Source organism: Martes martes (assembly GCF_963455335.1).
Source record: "Martes martes genome assembly, chromosome: 7".
Classification (NCBI taxonomy): Eukaryota; Metazoa; Chordata; class Mammalia; order Carnivora; family Mustelidae; genus Martes; species Martes martes.
Genome location: NC_137894.1, coordinates 28,831,586 through 28,846,139, shown reverse-complemented (window position 1 = coordinate 28,846,139; position 14,554 = coordinate 28,831,586). Strand labels below are relative to the sequence as shown.

Genomic DNA, 14,554 nt, shown 5'->3' with positions numbered 1-14,554 from the left:
ATTATGATAAACTGCTATTTTCTGGAATATGCTTAGCATTAGGAATATAGTTTCTAGCAGTATATTTCACACTGTTTAACAATTATTTACACATTGGCTTCACACGGAGATAGAAAATTCCATAAAGTAGAGGACCATATTGTATTATTTATGTAGTCCTAGAACTTTTATCATTCATTTCAATTTAATGCAGCAAAAATTTATTGAGCATTGTGGTAGTTATGGGGTACAGAGATGAGTAAGGCATGATCCTAAGTTTCAAGAAACTCTTAATCTAGTGTAAAATTCAGATGCTGATAATTTCCATATGGATAGAGGTGTACTTGGCATGCTGTGGAAGTACAGATGAGGACACTTAGTCTAACATGAAGGGTTTCAGAAGTCAGGGGAAACATTTTAGAGAATAACTCCTGAGTTGAAAGAGAGAGGAGTTTAATTAATAGGAGAATAGGTAGGTTGGTTGGATGATATTTCCAGTCATATGAAAAACCATGAGCATGAATTCAGAAGTCTGGAATTGTAGGTTTTTTTTTAAGCTTGGTTTTTCTTTTGTTTGTTTTTGGGGGAAGTCACTGCAAGTGTAGAACAGCCAGAAATGGTATAGTGTAGAGTTAATGTGGATAGAGGCCTGCATCATGATGGGGTTTGTCTGCTATGAGGATAAGCTTAGTCTTCCCATATGGGTCAGCATTTCCCAATGTGTTTCCCAAAGTGCTTCTCAAAAGTGTATTGTAGTCACATATGTGTGTAATATGTTGCTTAGTATAAGCTAGGTTTAATTGAGTCATAGAGCACAGAAACATACTAGAGGCTCAGAATAGTTCTATTTTAAAAACCTGTTTAGCTTTAATTTAGTGTTTTTCTTTTTTTTTTTTTTTTAAGATTTTATTTATGTATTTGAGAGAGAAAGAGTTAAGAGAGAGAGCAGGAGAGGGGAGAGGGTCAGAGGGAGAAGCAGACTTCCTGCTGAGCAGGGAGCCTGATGCGGGACTTGATCCCAGGACTCCAGGATCATGGCCTGAGCCAACGCCTGTTGCTTAAGCAGCTGAGCCACCCAGGCACCCTAATTTAGCATTTTTGAAATGTATTTGAAAATACATTTTTGTTTTGTTTCCACAAAATGCTTAGTTATCTCCCATGATACAGTTCTATGAAGCACACTTTAGGAGACACTATTGTGCATGCAGGAGATCTTGAAGGGCTTTATGTAAATTCTTGTTCTTGGTGTTCAAGTTAACAGTGAATTGAGACATTCTTCTTTTGTTCTAGAAAATTCAATGGAAATACTGTTTTTTCAAGTTCTCAGTATAATTTGGATAATTTTTTCTATTTTCACACTTTGACTTCATTCACAGCATGATGAAAGCATTCGAAGGCACATGGAACAGATTGAACAAAGAAAAGAAAAAGCTGCTGAGTTAAGCAGTGGGAGGCATGCAAATACTGATTATGCCCCCAAACTGACCCCTTATGAAAGAAAGAAGCAATGTTCCCTCTGCAATGTCCTGGTAGGTTGTCATTATTAATATTGTGATGATAGAATTTATTACTAAAGTTTATTAAACTATGGAAATATAGTCTCCCAGTCTTTAAAAATTCATACTAAGGCATCTGATGAGTACCATGGATTTCTGTCATGATTTTTATGCAAAGTAAGTACTAGAAAAAGAGTATTGGCATTTAGGAGTAGCAGTGCAAAATGCCAATGCAAGCAGTTGCTGCTGAAATGGCTGTATACCTCCTTAATTGTTAGCCCAAGCAGTATTTCTGGGTACTGGAAACAAAAAGGAAAAGAGCATTTTTAGTGCTGAAACTTGAACTTTAATACTTAGAAGAAATGATATCCTGTTAAGATTGGCTACAAAGACATGTTTTTTTGACTTTGTATCCTCTAGAGGATTCTCGGAAGTGTGTTTTAAAGAAAATATTTTTAAGCCTAGTATGTAAAGGTTAGAGTGATCTCAACTTGCATATAATATACTGGCTTCAATATGAATATTTACAATTAGATATAATTATATGTTGATTACAGCTGCTTTGATTTTATGCTTTTAGATCTCTTCAGAGGTGTATCTTTTTAGCCACATTAAAGGAAAAAAACACCAGCAAGCTGTGAGAGAGAATAGCAGCATCCAAGGGCGTGAACTTTCAGATGAAGAAGTGGTAAGCTTTACTTTTATTCATTTACACATATTTATTGAATATCTAATATGCTTTCTTTTATTATGAAGAATTGCATGCTCATATGTGATTATTTAAAACTATAACATTTAATAATGACTAACATATAGTATATAAATGTGTCACTTTAGTGTACATTTTAACAAACATAGGAATAAGAACGTAATACTGTTATTTATATAATTTCAGTACAAAAAATGCTATTGTATTTTGAAATTTTAATATCAAAGGAACTGGAGGGTATTATGCTAAGTGAAATAAGCCAATTGGAGAAAGGTAGTTATCATTTTAAACTCAAATGTGGAATATAAGAAACAGTGCAGAGGATCATAAGGGAAGGGAGGGAAAACTAGATGGGAAGAAGTCGGAGAGGAAGACAAGCCCTGAGAGACTTGTAACTGAGGGAAGCAAACTGAGGGTTGGTTAAGAAGAGGTGGGTGGGGGGATGGGGTACCTTGGGTGAGGGGCATTAAGGAGGGCGCGTGATGTGATAAGCACTGGGTGTTGCACGCAACTGATGAATTGTAGAACACTACATCTGAAACTAATGATGTACTATGTTTTGGCTAATTGAATTTAAATTTAAAAAATAGTAAAGGAAAGAATTGTTTAGTGATGCTCTACATTTCTTATAAAATAGTTAACAATATAAATGTCATAAATTGATAGCTTTTGTATAAGTACAGTATTTAGAAGTTTTCAGAAATGCATTATTTACCTACCTATAATTGTTTATAATGGAATTTAGATTTATACAAATATTTTTATAAATATTTTACAATCAGCTGTTATGTAGACGTGGTTGACATTGCTAATCTATGATGTTGGTTCTATTTGTAATAGCACATTTCTAAAGCTACCCAAAGATGAGACATTCATGTTTGTCGAGCATCTGTTAAGATGCCCAGGAAAGGTTATTGTGGTTCTATGAGGGCAGTACCTGTGATACATACATGTGTGTGTTTAACTCCTCCCCCCTCCAGTGTAACATAAATATTAAGAGTACACAAATTTCAAATACATAGCTTGATTAATTTTTACATATGTTTCAATCATATGTAGATACAGATTGTTTCTTATACCACAGAGGGCTCTCTCATGCTCTGTGCCAGAAGTGTCCCCAAAAGGTAACTAGTCTCTGACTCTACCGCCATCAGTTACTTTTGTCTGTTCTGGAGCTTTACTTACACAGTATCAGTCAGCATGAACTTTTTGTGTCTGGTTACTTTCACCCATCCCTAACTCTGTGAGACTGATGTTTAATGTTTGTATGAAGCTATAGTTCATTCTTTTTCTTAGCTTTTTTCAGTGCTTTCTAGGCAAAGACCATCAGGAACACATCTGTAGTTGAATAAAATTGGGTTTTATTAATTTATTAAAAGAATGGAAAAGGCACACTGTGGAGAGTTATGGAGCTTCTCAATAAGGTGTTAGAAAGGACTTACAGGATTTGGGCTTGTGCTAGGTGATTTCATCCGGGAGGGGAGAGTTCAAGGACTTGGGGCTTTGGTCTGGATTGAATACTGTCAGGAAACACAGGGCATTTTGTGGCTGCTTCTTAATAAATCAATAAATCTTAGTGAGGTAGGAGCACTGAACCACTCTTTTCTTTCAAGTTTCTGGACATGACTAATGCTTGAAGGGAAATTGCACACAGTTACTTGGGCTTACTTCTCTGTGACTTTCTCCTTTTGAGGATTACCCCCTCAATTTCCAGTCACTTCGGCAGCTCAACACCAAGTTCTGTCTCTTTAGCTCAGTAAGGCTGCTACTTTCAGCTTGCACTGTTCTCCCATATCAAAAATAGGCATAAGCCCTTAAGGAAAAATCCAGAGTGGATATGGAGCTCATTTCATGTGCTTCCTTTCTTTTAGGGATCATGGTCCCTCAAGTCCTGGCTCAGTTGGCTGTTCTTTAATGCCTTCAAATTGATATTTTATATATATTATATATATAATATATTTTATATATAAAATATTATTATATATTATTATTATTTATATATTTTGTGCAACGTTTTGAGTTGGAAGATAGCCCAATATAAGCCAGTTCACTGTAGCTGGTGTTGGAAGTCTCCTAATGTTTAATTCCTATATATCCATTGTTTGACAAAATGCTTGACATATAGTAAGGTATTTAATAAAGGCTCATTGAGCTGAGTTGAACTGAAAGGTTATACAGAATGGCTTTAGGTATTATTAATAAAACATATAACTAATCATCTATTTAGTTTACCTCAAATAATTTTTTGTTCTTTACTCAAATTGTATGGATATTTTAAGAGTGAATAGTAAGGATTTTTTTTTTTACTTGAATCATTCATATAATTATCCCCATTCACTATTTAAGTTTGCTATTTAGAACTAGAGTCATGTGTATGTGTATGCCACTTTGAAAAAATCTTAAATTGCTTTCATTAGTTAGAATTTAATTATTCTATTACAAATGAAATTCTTCAATTTATAAAAAATTATTTGTAATTAAGTTCTTTTAATTAAAAAACTGCATTATTTAATTTATAACAAATGGTTTAAACATTTTCTGGAGTATTGCTATTATGTAAATTGAAATCTAAATTTTATGTGTTTTACTTCAATGAGAAAAGTTGAGAAGGAAAGAGTATTTAGTTTTTGCAATTTGGAAGAAAAATGTGCAGTATTATCCAACTTTTGTAGCTATTACAACATAGCCTGCTGTTTAGCTGTTTTGATTTGAGATTTGGTTGATGTGTTCATTTTGTGTACGATTTCAGCTCAAGAGAATTAAATTTTCTTTAAGTTCTCACTTAATTCATGTAGTTATTCTTGGTAATAGTCCTTTCTTCCTGAAAACAAGCATGCAATATTGCATATGAGTTATGTGATATAGTAAAGCAATTTTATATTTACTCATATGGAAGTCTCATTTTTAATCAGTGAAGGTATCTATAGTAAACATACTTGTTCTACTTAAAGTTATTACTTGTCATCTGTGATGTCTTTATGTTATATACACCTTGTCTGTGACCCTTCTTCTTTGACATGTAGGATTTTATTTATACCACCTCTGACCTAATAAAATTGTACCTTTGACCTTATGCACTTGACATATCAGATAACTTACTCTTGATCTTTGACACATTTTGTTTTAAGCCTGTTAAACATAATAGGTAGCTGCCCAGTAAGAAAGTTATATTGTTTTGTGTTTTTATTGTAATTTTACCAGGAAATCTTTCTTGTTTCTTAAAACTTTACAAAAAGAGCTATTTTGTGTTTTTTTTCCTCTTTCTTTGTCTTAGAATCCACATGATAAAAGTAGCTAATTTTTGAAGGTCCCAACAAATGGGTGCTAGTTTAAATACTTCCCCAAATTTAATTTTTATACATTGCTAAAGAAATAATAAAGTATAAGTTTTAACTAAAACTCTGATTTCTGTGTCATCCTGTTTTAACACTAATATCTAAAGAAGCTAAAGTGATTTTTGTGGACATGAATGAAGTACATTCAGTCATACATAGAGAATGAAATTAAAAGTTTTTTTTAAAAATCCATATATTTCTCTTTGTAAGACTCCTTGGCTTTAAAAACATGTAAAATATACGAGCTCTGTTTGTTAATGGGTGTACTTATATGAAGTTTATTTTCATTTGATGCATAGATATATAAAAAGGACTTTCGTGAAGGTTGTTAACTATAATTTATTGGGTGTTTACAACCAAATGTGATTTTATAAATCTCAAATTAGTATTTCAATGTGGAAAAATTATGCACATTAGGTGACTGAAAGAAAAAAATGATATTTTAAATTAGGAGAAACATAAATACATTACTGTATTTAATGAAATGTAAGCTGATTTCTTTTGTGAAAGGGTGCTGGTGTTGAGGTAAAAGAAGTCTCCTAGATGTCCTCCAGAATTGAGGACAATCCAGGAAATAACAGATAATTCCTACTTGATTCATTTCCTCACCTTGCTTACCTTTGTAGAAGCAGAAGTGTTTGTTCTTTTTTTATAATCATTTTAGGAAAACATTTTGTCTACTTTTCTACAGAAAATCAAGTCAAATGAACAAATTGGAACTCATTTAGAATAAATCTTTGGTTTTTTTTTTTCCCCCCAGTACTTCAATTGGGCACATTTTAAGTTAGACTGGGAAATGAGCTAAAAATGTTTTACCCTTTCTTATAGGATATAACTTCCATTGCCTAAATTTTCTCTCTAATAGGATGGGAGAAATTTTATGGAGTGTGTGTGTGAGAGAGAGAGAGAGACAGAGAGAGTGCAAGCACCTGTGAGATTTGTGTGAGAAAGAACATGCGTATGTATTCAGTGTTTAACACACACATATATAGTTGATAGTTAACTTCTATATTTCTTCTAACTTTTGGAATTCTTATGGTGGTAAATTCACTCAAATTGTAACTAGGAACATGTGGAGAATATTTGGCTATTTATCCATAGCTGAGTTCATGCTCTTCATTGATTTAAGGAAGATTTTTAACTAGGTAACCAATTTGTTTTAAACCTTAGTTTGAACCAATAATTTAAACAGTTTCTCTGGTTTGTACCTACCTTCTTTTGAGTAACAGTCCTCATTCCCCATACGCTTGCTTATCTCCTTGAGATAACCCCTATGTGAATTAAAGGAGGAGTATGGTTTACAGGACCCCATATTACGAGGAAAAGTTGAGATCTTTCTACATAATGTCTTCTGTCTTTTCTGATTTACGGTGTGAGGCCTTTCTCTACCTATTCACTTAGTCTTCTCTGGGTCACCAGTCCTGAAGAGTGGCTGGTGAACCCTTGATCTGTTCTTTCCATTTAGTGTTCCAGTGGAGTATCAGACATTTGTTTTCTTCTTCCTGAGCAGGTCACCCCTCAGTCCTCTCTGCCTACATGTCTCTGAGTTTTTGCCATAACCTTCATTCTGGCCCTGGCAGGCCTACTGGTTTCTACCACAGGGTTCACATCACATAAGAATTAAGAACATTTTGGGAAAGCTTAAACACGAGATCTCTTACTGATTGCATAGCATGGCCATATTAATGAACCTATTTGGTGGCAGGGACAGGTGCAGAGATCATTTTTTTTTTTAAAGATTTTATTTATTTGACAGAGAGAGAGGCAACGAGAGAGGGAACACAAGCAGGGGATGTGGGAGAGGAAGAAGCAGGCTTCCTGTTCAGCAGGGAGCCGGACCCTGGGCTCAATCCCAGGACCCCGGATGCCAACTTGAGCCAAAGGCAAGTGCCCTATGACTGAGCCACCCAGGTGCCCTGAGATCATTTCTTTTCAGAATCAAAATTACACTTTTGGCATTATTCTCACTTAGCTAATACACTGTCCCCCTTAGGATACATATTTTAAAAGTTTATTTCTCCTTTTATCTCCAATTTTTTGGCTGGCAAGAAATAAAATTTACTTTAACCACTTCTCCTCCTAATTACAACCAAGCAAGCCTTAAGGTTAGAAAAAGGAATTCTTCATATTATAGAGTAAAGCTATAGTTTGAATCCTCCAGGCCTCATTATTGACATGCTAAAGGATGAGATAGATAAATTTATTAAATCTCAGGCTCTTAGCTTGGTTTATAAACTTTTGTCTTACTGCATATATCTGTTTTCCATATCTAAAATTGATTACTATAGAGTGCATTTTTCTTGTATTTATTTTAGAACAAATTCTGATCACCTTTATAGCCGAGTTGTATTGGACAAGTGCCATATGCTAAGAAGAGTAAAAGAGATAATTACTCATAATTTTGAAATGTTACTCCATTGATACCTGTTTTTCATACTTTTTCTATTGTAATATGACCCTTGCACTTTTACTGGTAATAATCACAGTGTCTTTTCTGTACTGGTTTTCTTTTAATAAGCGTTCAGTTTTGGAGATATTGATCATTAATCAGTGATTCAGAACAAGAAGCCTAAAAAACTGTAGTCTTCTTAGAGATTTTTCAGATTCTGTCACTGGTTTGGTAAATTATAACTATATAATGTTCTCTTCATGAATCTTTTCTTTCAGACAGTTGCTTTATTTTTTTAAAGATTTTATTTATTCATTTGACAGACAGAGATCACAAGTAGGCAGAGAGGCAGGCAGAGAGAAAGGGGGAAGCAGGCTCCCCGCTGAGCAGAGAGCCCTACATGGGGCTCGATCCCAAGACCCTGAGATCATGACCTGAGCCAAAGGCAGAGGCTTTAACCCACTGAGCCACCCAAGCGCCCCGAGACAGTTGCTTTATTTTAAAATGAAATTTCTAATAGGTAAAATATCTCTGCAGTTTAGAAACTTAAGCTCGTTAGTGTTTGATAAAACTATTTTGTGACTTTTAGACAGTTCTCATAATACAATTAAACTATAGAAGTGTGAAAAGCCATTTCGACCATATTTCTCTGCATGTGTCCTTGGACCATATTACTGTAACACATGCTGCTTTTTTGTTTGCATTACAGTGGCTATCTAACTTTACAGTTTGCTTAAAGTAATTAAGACTATTTTACCTCTTTACATCTGTTTATTTGGGAATTAGAATGGATAAGCTGATAGTTTAAGTGTTAAAGTTATAATATATTTTGGCTGTCTTTTTGTAGCTGATACCCATTGCCTTTACACAATTAATTAAATATCTAAACACTGTTCTTTTTAAAAGACATAAATCCTTAAACTCCTTAAACTCTTATTCAAGATCATGGTAGCTGGGAATCATTACAATAGTGACACTTTTATACATCTACAGATTACAGACCAGTGCATTCTCATCTGGCTCTTGTGTGTCAACTGTGAGAAGTTGCAGAATTGCGGCCATGGGCAACATTAAAAGACCAAAGCAGTTGTGATGATGACTTTTGCAGCTGCTCTCTTTCAGTTGGATGATAGAGGATCAGAAAGGTTGCAGGGAGGCAAATTTATACAACTCAAGCTGCTTCTACTTAAATGTTCTCTCAAAGTTTTGTGATATGTACTTCTTTATATGGAAATTTTATGCATACCCAATCTTGAAATCCATAGTATGACAATTTCATGTTGGAAGAATAAAGAAAATGAAGGATTTATTAAAAGAAGTTTATAAGCAGGAACAAGGGTGCCTGGGTGGGTTGGTTATTTGAGGGCCTGACTCTTCATTTTGGCTCAGGTTGTATGTAATCTCAGGGTTGTGAGATTGAGCTTCATGTACGGCTCTGTGTTCAGCGTGGAGTCTGCTTATCCCTCTCCCTCCCCCTCTGCCCTCTTCCCACTAGCTCGTTCATGTTCTCTCTCTCTTTCTCGTTCAAATAAATAAATAAATAAGTAGTCTTTTAAAAAATGGGAGATTATAAGCAGGAACACTCTTTCTCTGACAAGGATAGCTGACAAGTTTAGTATTTTTCCTGCCTAATTTATATAACTCTTATTTTCCTTACCAAATAATTGATTATAAATGCTTTTGTTTTGGGGCACCTGGGTGGCTCACTTGGTTAAGTGTCTGCATTCAGCTCAGGTCATGATCCTAGGGTCCTGGGATCAAGCCCTGAATCTCTGCTTCTCCCTCTCCCTCTGCTTGCTGTTACCCTTGCTTGTTCTCTCTCTGTCAAATAAATAAATCTTTTAAAAAATAAATGTTTTCGTTTTAATTCAGACCTTATTAGGTTCTTTATCTGAAATTCAATGGCCAGTATATTAGTTCCAAAGTAAATATTTATAGAAGATCATGTCTTTGATGAGAGTTAACTGAGTTTTAGTAAAAATTATTTTGTCAATTGACTTCTCTTGCAATTGTTAGAGTAGGCACATCTGTTGTATCAGGAAATCATAAAGCTGTAAAACAAAATGTTCACAATCCCCAAATTTGGTCCTCTCTCAAATTTTTTTTGTAGATTACAAAATATTTCAGCATCAGAAAGGAGTGTAGTAAACCCCACGTTCCTGCCACCTAGTAGTTAAATGATAACACTTCTTTTCTGGTCCCTCCATACATGGAAAGATGGAAGGGATACAACGTCTTTCAAGTGTGAGTGGTGGAGCCAGGTTTAGGAAATAGAGGTAAATCCATGGTGAGAAGTCCATAGATAATCTTAAAACTGAAAAATGAAGAAGTAGCAATACAATATAGATTCAGGAATATAGAGAAGAAAGATAAAACAATCTCCTAAAAACCATTGCACCTGGATTGGGAAAGGAGTGGGGAGAGCAGTGGGAAACTACTTTCTTTGAACCATTGACTATGTAAAGTATATTTGCTGGTAACTTTGACAAAAGCAAAAACATTTTTAAAAAATAAAAGAAATATAACAGTGGTAATTATGTATACGCCCATGTTGCTCAGGAATCTTCTGTGTTCTGTCCATTGTTTTTTGTTCATGGTTAAATTAGATAACACATCTGCAACCTTAGAAGGCTTTGGGAACTTGAATATTTTGGCCAGTTACCTCCTTAATTCTTTATTCTCTTACATTTATTGCAGTATCCTTTGATGCCATTAATCCAAATACTGGATTTTCTGGGTCGACTGGGTGGCTCAGTTGGTTAAGTGGTTGCCTTCAGCTTTGGTCATGATCCCAGGGTCCTGGAATCAAGCCCTGCATCAGGCTCCCCACTTCATGGACAGCCTGCTTCTCCCGCTTCACCACTTGTGCCCTCTCTCTCAAATAGATAAATAAAGTCTTTTAAAAAAGAGAAATACATGTATATTATAAAAAGCAAATACTGGGTTTTCCCTTTTTTTGCTGTTATCGGTAGAATAATAATAAAACAACTATCTGTGTGCCCACTACTCACATTAATGAGAATCTCCTGGTATGAAAATATGTTTTTGTTTGTTCATAGTACTTTTGTTTGTGAAAGATATTTTCGCTGGGTATAGATTTCTAGCTTAATAATTATTTTCTCTAAAAATTGAGTAGATGTTATTTGCTGTTTTCTGGTTCTGTTCCTAATAGGGTAGATGTATCCTTCTTTATTATTTTTCAAAATTACCTTGGCTATTCCTCTGCTTTTTCACTTTATAAATAACGTTTCCAATTAACCTGTTAAACTAAGAAAATTCTTTTTTTTTAAATTTTGAGATTGCAGTGAAATTATAGCAAGATTAAATTGGCAAGAGTAGACATCTTTTAAATATTTTTTCTTTACATCCAACAACATGTTTGCCTACTTATATCTTGCATTTGTTTATGTGTTCTTAAGTTAAGCATTCATTTTCTTCATTTAAGTCTTAAACATTTCATAGTAAGCTTATTTTGTTTCTAAATTAATGGGTTTTAAAAGCATTTTGAATTTCAGGTGGTTTTTTTGTTTTGTTTTTTGTTTTTTAGAGTTCCAAGATTCATTGTTTATGCACCACACCCAGTGCTCCATGCAATACATGGCCTCCTTAATACTCACCACCAGGCTCACCCAACCCCCCACCCTCCTCTCGTCCAAGACCCTCAGTTTGTTTCTCAGAGTCCACAGTCTCTCGTGGTTCGTCTCCCCCTCTAATTTCCCCCAAATAACTTCTCTTCTCCAACTCCCAATGTCCTCCATGTTATTCCTTATGTTCCACATGTAAGTGAAACCATACGATAATTGGCTCTCTGCTTGACTTATTTCACTCAGCATAATCTCTTCCAGTTCCATCCATGTTGATACAAAAGTTGGGTAGTCATCCTTTCTGACAGAGGCATAATATTCCATTGTATTTATAGACCATATCTTCTTTATCGATTCGTCTGTTGAAGGGCATCATGGCTCTTTCCACAGTTTGGTGACTGCGGCCATTGCTACTATGAACATTGGGTACAGAAGACCCTACTTTTCACTACACCTATATCTTTGGGGTAAATACCCAGTGGTGCAATTGCAGGGTCATAGGGAAGCTCTATTTTTAATTTCTTAAGGAATCTCCACACTGTTTCCCAAAGTGGCTGCACCAACTTGCATTCCCACCAACACTGTAAGAGGGTTCCCCTTTCTCCACATCCTCTCCAACACTTGTTTACTGTCTTGTTAATTCTGGCCACTCCAACTGGTGTAAGGTGGTATCTCAATGTGTTTTTGATTTGAATCTCCCTGATGGCTAATGATGATGAACATTTTTTCATGTGTCTGTTAGCCATTTGTATATCTTCTTTGGAGAAGTGTCTGTTCATGTCTTCTGCCCATTTTTTGACGTGATTATCTGTTTTGTGTGTGTTGAGTTTGAGGAGTTCTTTATAGATCTTAAATATCAGCCCTTTGTCTGTAGTGTCATTTGTGAATGTCTTCTCCCTTTTGGTGGGTTGCCTCTTTGTTTTGTTGACTGTTTCCTTTGCTGCGCAGAAACTTTTGATCTTGATGAAGCAAAAGTTCATTTTTGCATTTGCTTCCTTTGCCTTTGGAGACATGTCTTGAAAGAAGTTGCTGTGGCCGATGTCGAAGAGGTTACTGCCTATGTTCTCCTCTAGGATTTTGATAGATTCCTTCCTCAGATTGAGGTCTTTTATCCATTCCTCGTTTTCTTGGTGTAAGAGAATGGTCAGGTTTCATTCTCCTATACATAGCTGTCCAATTTTCCCAGCACCATTTATTGAGGAGACTGTCTTTTTTCCACTGTATATTTTTTCTTGCTTTGTCAAAGATTAGTTGACCATAGAGTTGTGGGTTCATATCTGGCCAGTAACCACTGGCCAGATCAATCTTATTGATTCTTTCAAAAAACCAGCTTCTGGTTTCGTTGATGTGTTCTACTGTATCTCTAGTTTCTGTCTCATTGATCTCTGCTCAAATCTTGATTATTTCCCTTCTTGTGGGTGGGTTTGGCTTAATTTGTTGTTCTCCAGTTCTTTTTTTTTTTTTTTCCAATTTTTTATTTATTTTCAGCGTAACAGTATTCATAGTTTTTTCACCACACCCAGTGCTCCGTGCAATCTGTGCCCTCCCTAGTACCCACCACCTGGTTCCCCCACCCTCCCACCCCGCCCCTTCAAAACCCTCAGGTTGTTTTTCAGAGTCCATAGTCTCTCATGGTTCACCTCCCCTTCCAATTTCCCTCAACTCCCTTCTCCTCTCCATCTACCCTTGTCCTCTATATTATTTGTTATGCTCCACCAATAAGTGAAACCATATGATACTTGACTTTCTCTGTTTGACTTATTTCACTCAGCATAATCTCTTCCAGTCCTGTCCATGTTGCTACAAAAGTTGGGTATTCGTCCTTTCTGATGGAGGCATAATACTCCATAGTGTATATGGACCACATCTTCCTTATCCATTCATCCGTTGAAGGGCATCTTGGTTCTTTCCACAGTTTGGCGACCGTGGCCATTGCTGCTATAAACATTGGGGTACAGATGGCCCTTCTTTTCACTACATCTGTATCTTTGGGGTAAATACCCAGCAGTGCAATTGCAGGGTCATAGGGAAGATCTATTTTTAATTTCCTGAGGAATCTCCACACTGTTCTCCAAAGTGGCTGCACCAGTTTGCATTCCCACCAACAGTGTAAGAGGGTTCCCCTTTCTCCACATCCTCTCCAACACACGTTGTTTCCTGTCTTGCTAATTTTGGCCATTCTAACTGGTGTAAGGTGGTATCTCAATGTGGTTTTGATTTGAATCTCCCTGATGGCTAGTGATGATGAACATTTTTTCATGTGTCTGGTAGCCATTTGTATGTCTTCATTGGAGAAGTGTCTGTTCATATCTTCTGCCCATTTTTTGATATGATTATCTGTTTTGTGTGTGTTGAGTTTGAGGAGTTCTTTATAGATCCTGGATATCAACCTTTTATCTGTACTGTCATTTGCAAATATCTTCTCCCATTCCGTGGGTTGCCTCTTTGTTTTGATGACTGTTTCTTTTGCTGTGCAGAAGCTTTTTATCTTGATGAAATCCCAGAAGTTCATCTTTGCCTTTGTTTCCTTCGCCTTTGGAGACATATCTTGAAAGAAGTTGCTGTGGCTGATATCAAAGAGGTTACTCCCTATGTTCTCCTCGAGGATTCTGATGGATTCCTGTCTCACGTTGAGGTCTTTTATCCATTTCGAGTTTATCTTTGTGTACGGTGTAAGAGAATGGTCAAGTTTCATTCTTCTACATATAGCTGTCCAGTTTTCCCAGCACCATTTATTGAAGAGACTGTCTTTTTTCCACTGGATATTTTTTCCTGTTTTGTCAAAGATTATTTGACCATAGAGTTGAGGGTCCATATCTGGGCTCTCTACTCTGTTCCACTGGTCCATGTGTCTGTTTTTATGCCAGTACCATGCTGTCTTGGTGATCACAGCTTTGTAGTAAAGCTTGAAATCAGGTAACGTGATGCCACCAGTTTTATTTTTGTTTTTCAACATTTCCTTAGCAATTCGGGGTCTCTTCTGATTCCATACAAATTTTAGTATTATTTGCTCTAGCTCTTTGAAAAATACTGGTGGAATTTTGATTGGAATGGCATTAAAA

General features: G+C 35.8%; 1 protein-coding gene across 1 annotated transcript in view; it reads left to right on the top strand.

Moving 5' to 3' along the window:
• The window catches only part of SCAPER (S-phase cyclin A associated protein in the ER), a 473,451-nt gene that overhangs the window by 161,411 nt on the left and 297,486 nt on the right, over positions 1–14,554 (top strand). Inside the window, exons 19-20 of the mRNA XM_080809794.1 lie at positions 1,356–1,508; positions 2,056–2,163. Of these exons, the coding sequence (XP_080665920.1) occupies positions 1,356–1,508; positions 2,056–2,163 (261 nt within the window). The remainder of the gene's footprint in view (positions 1–1,355; positions 1,509–2,055; positions 2,164–14,554) is intronic.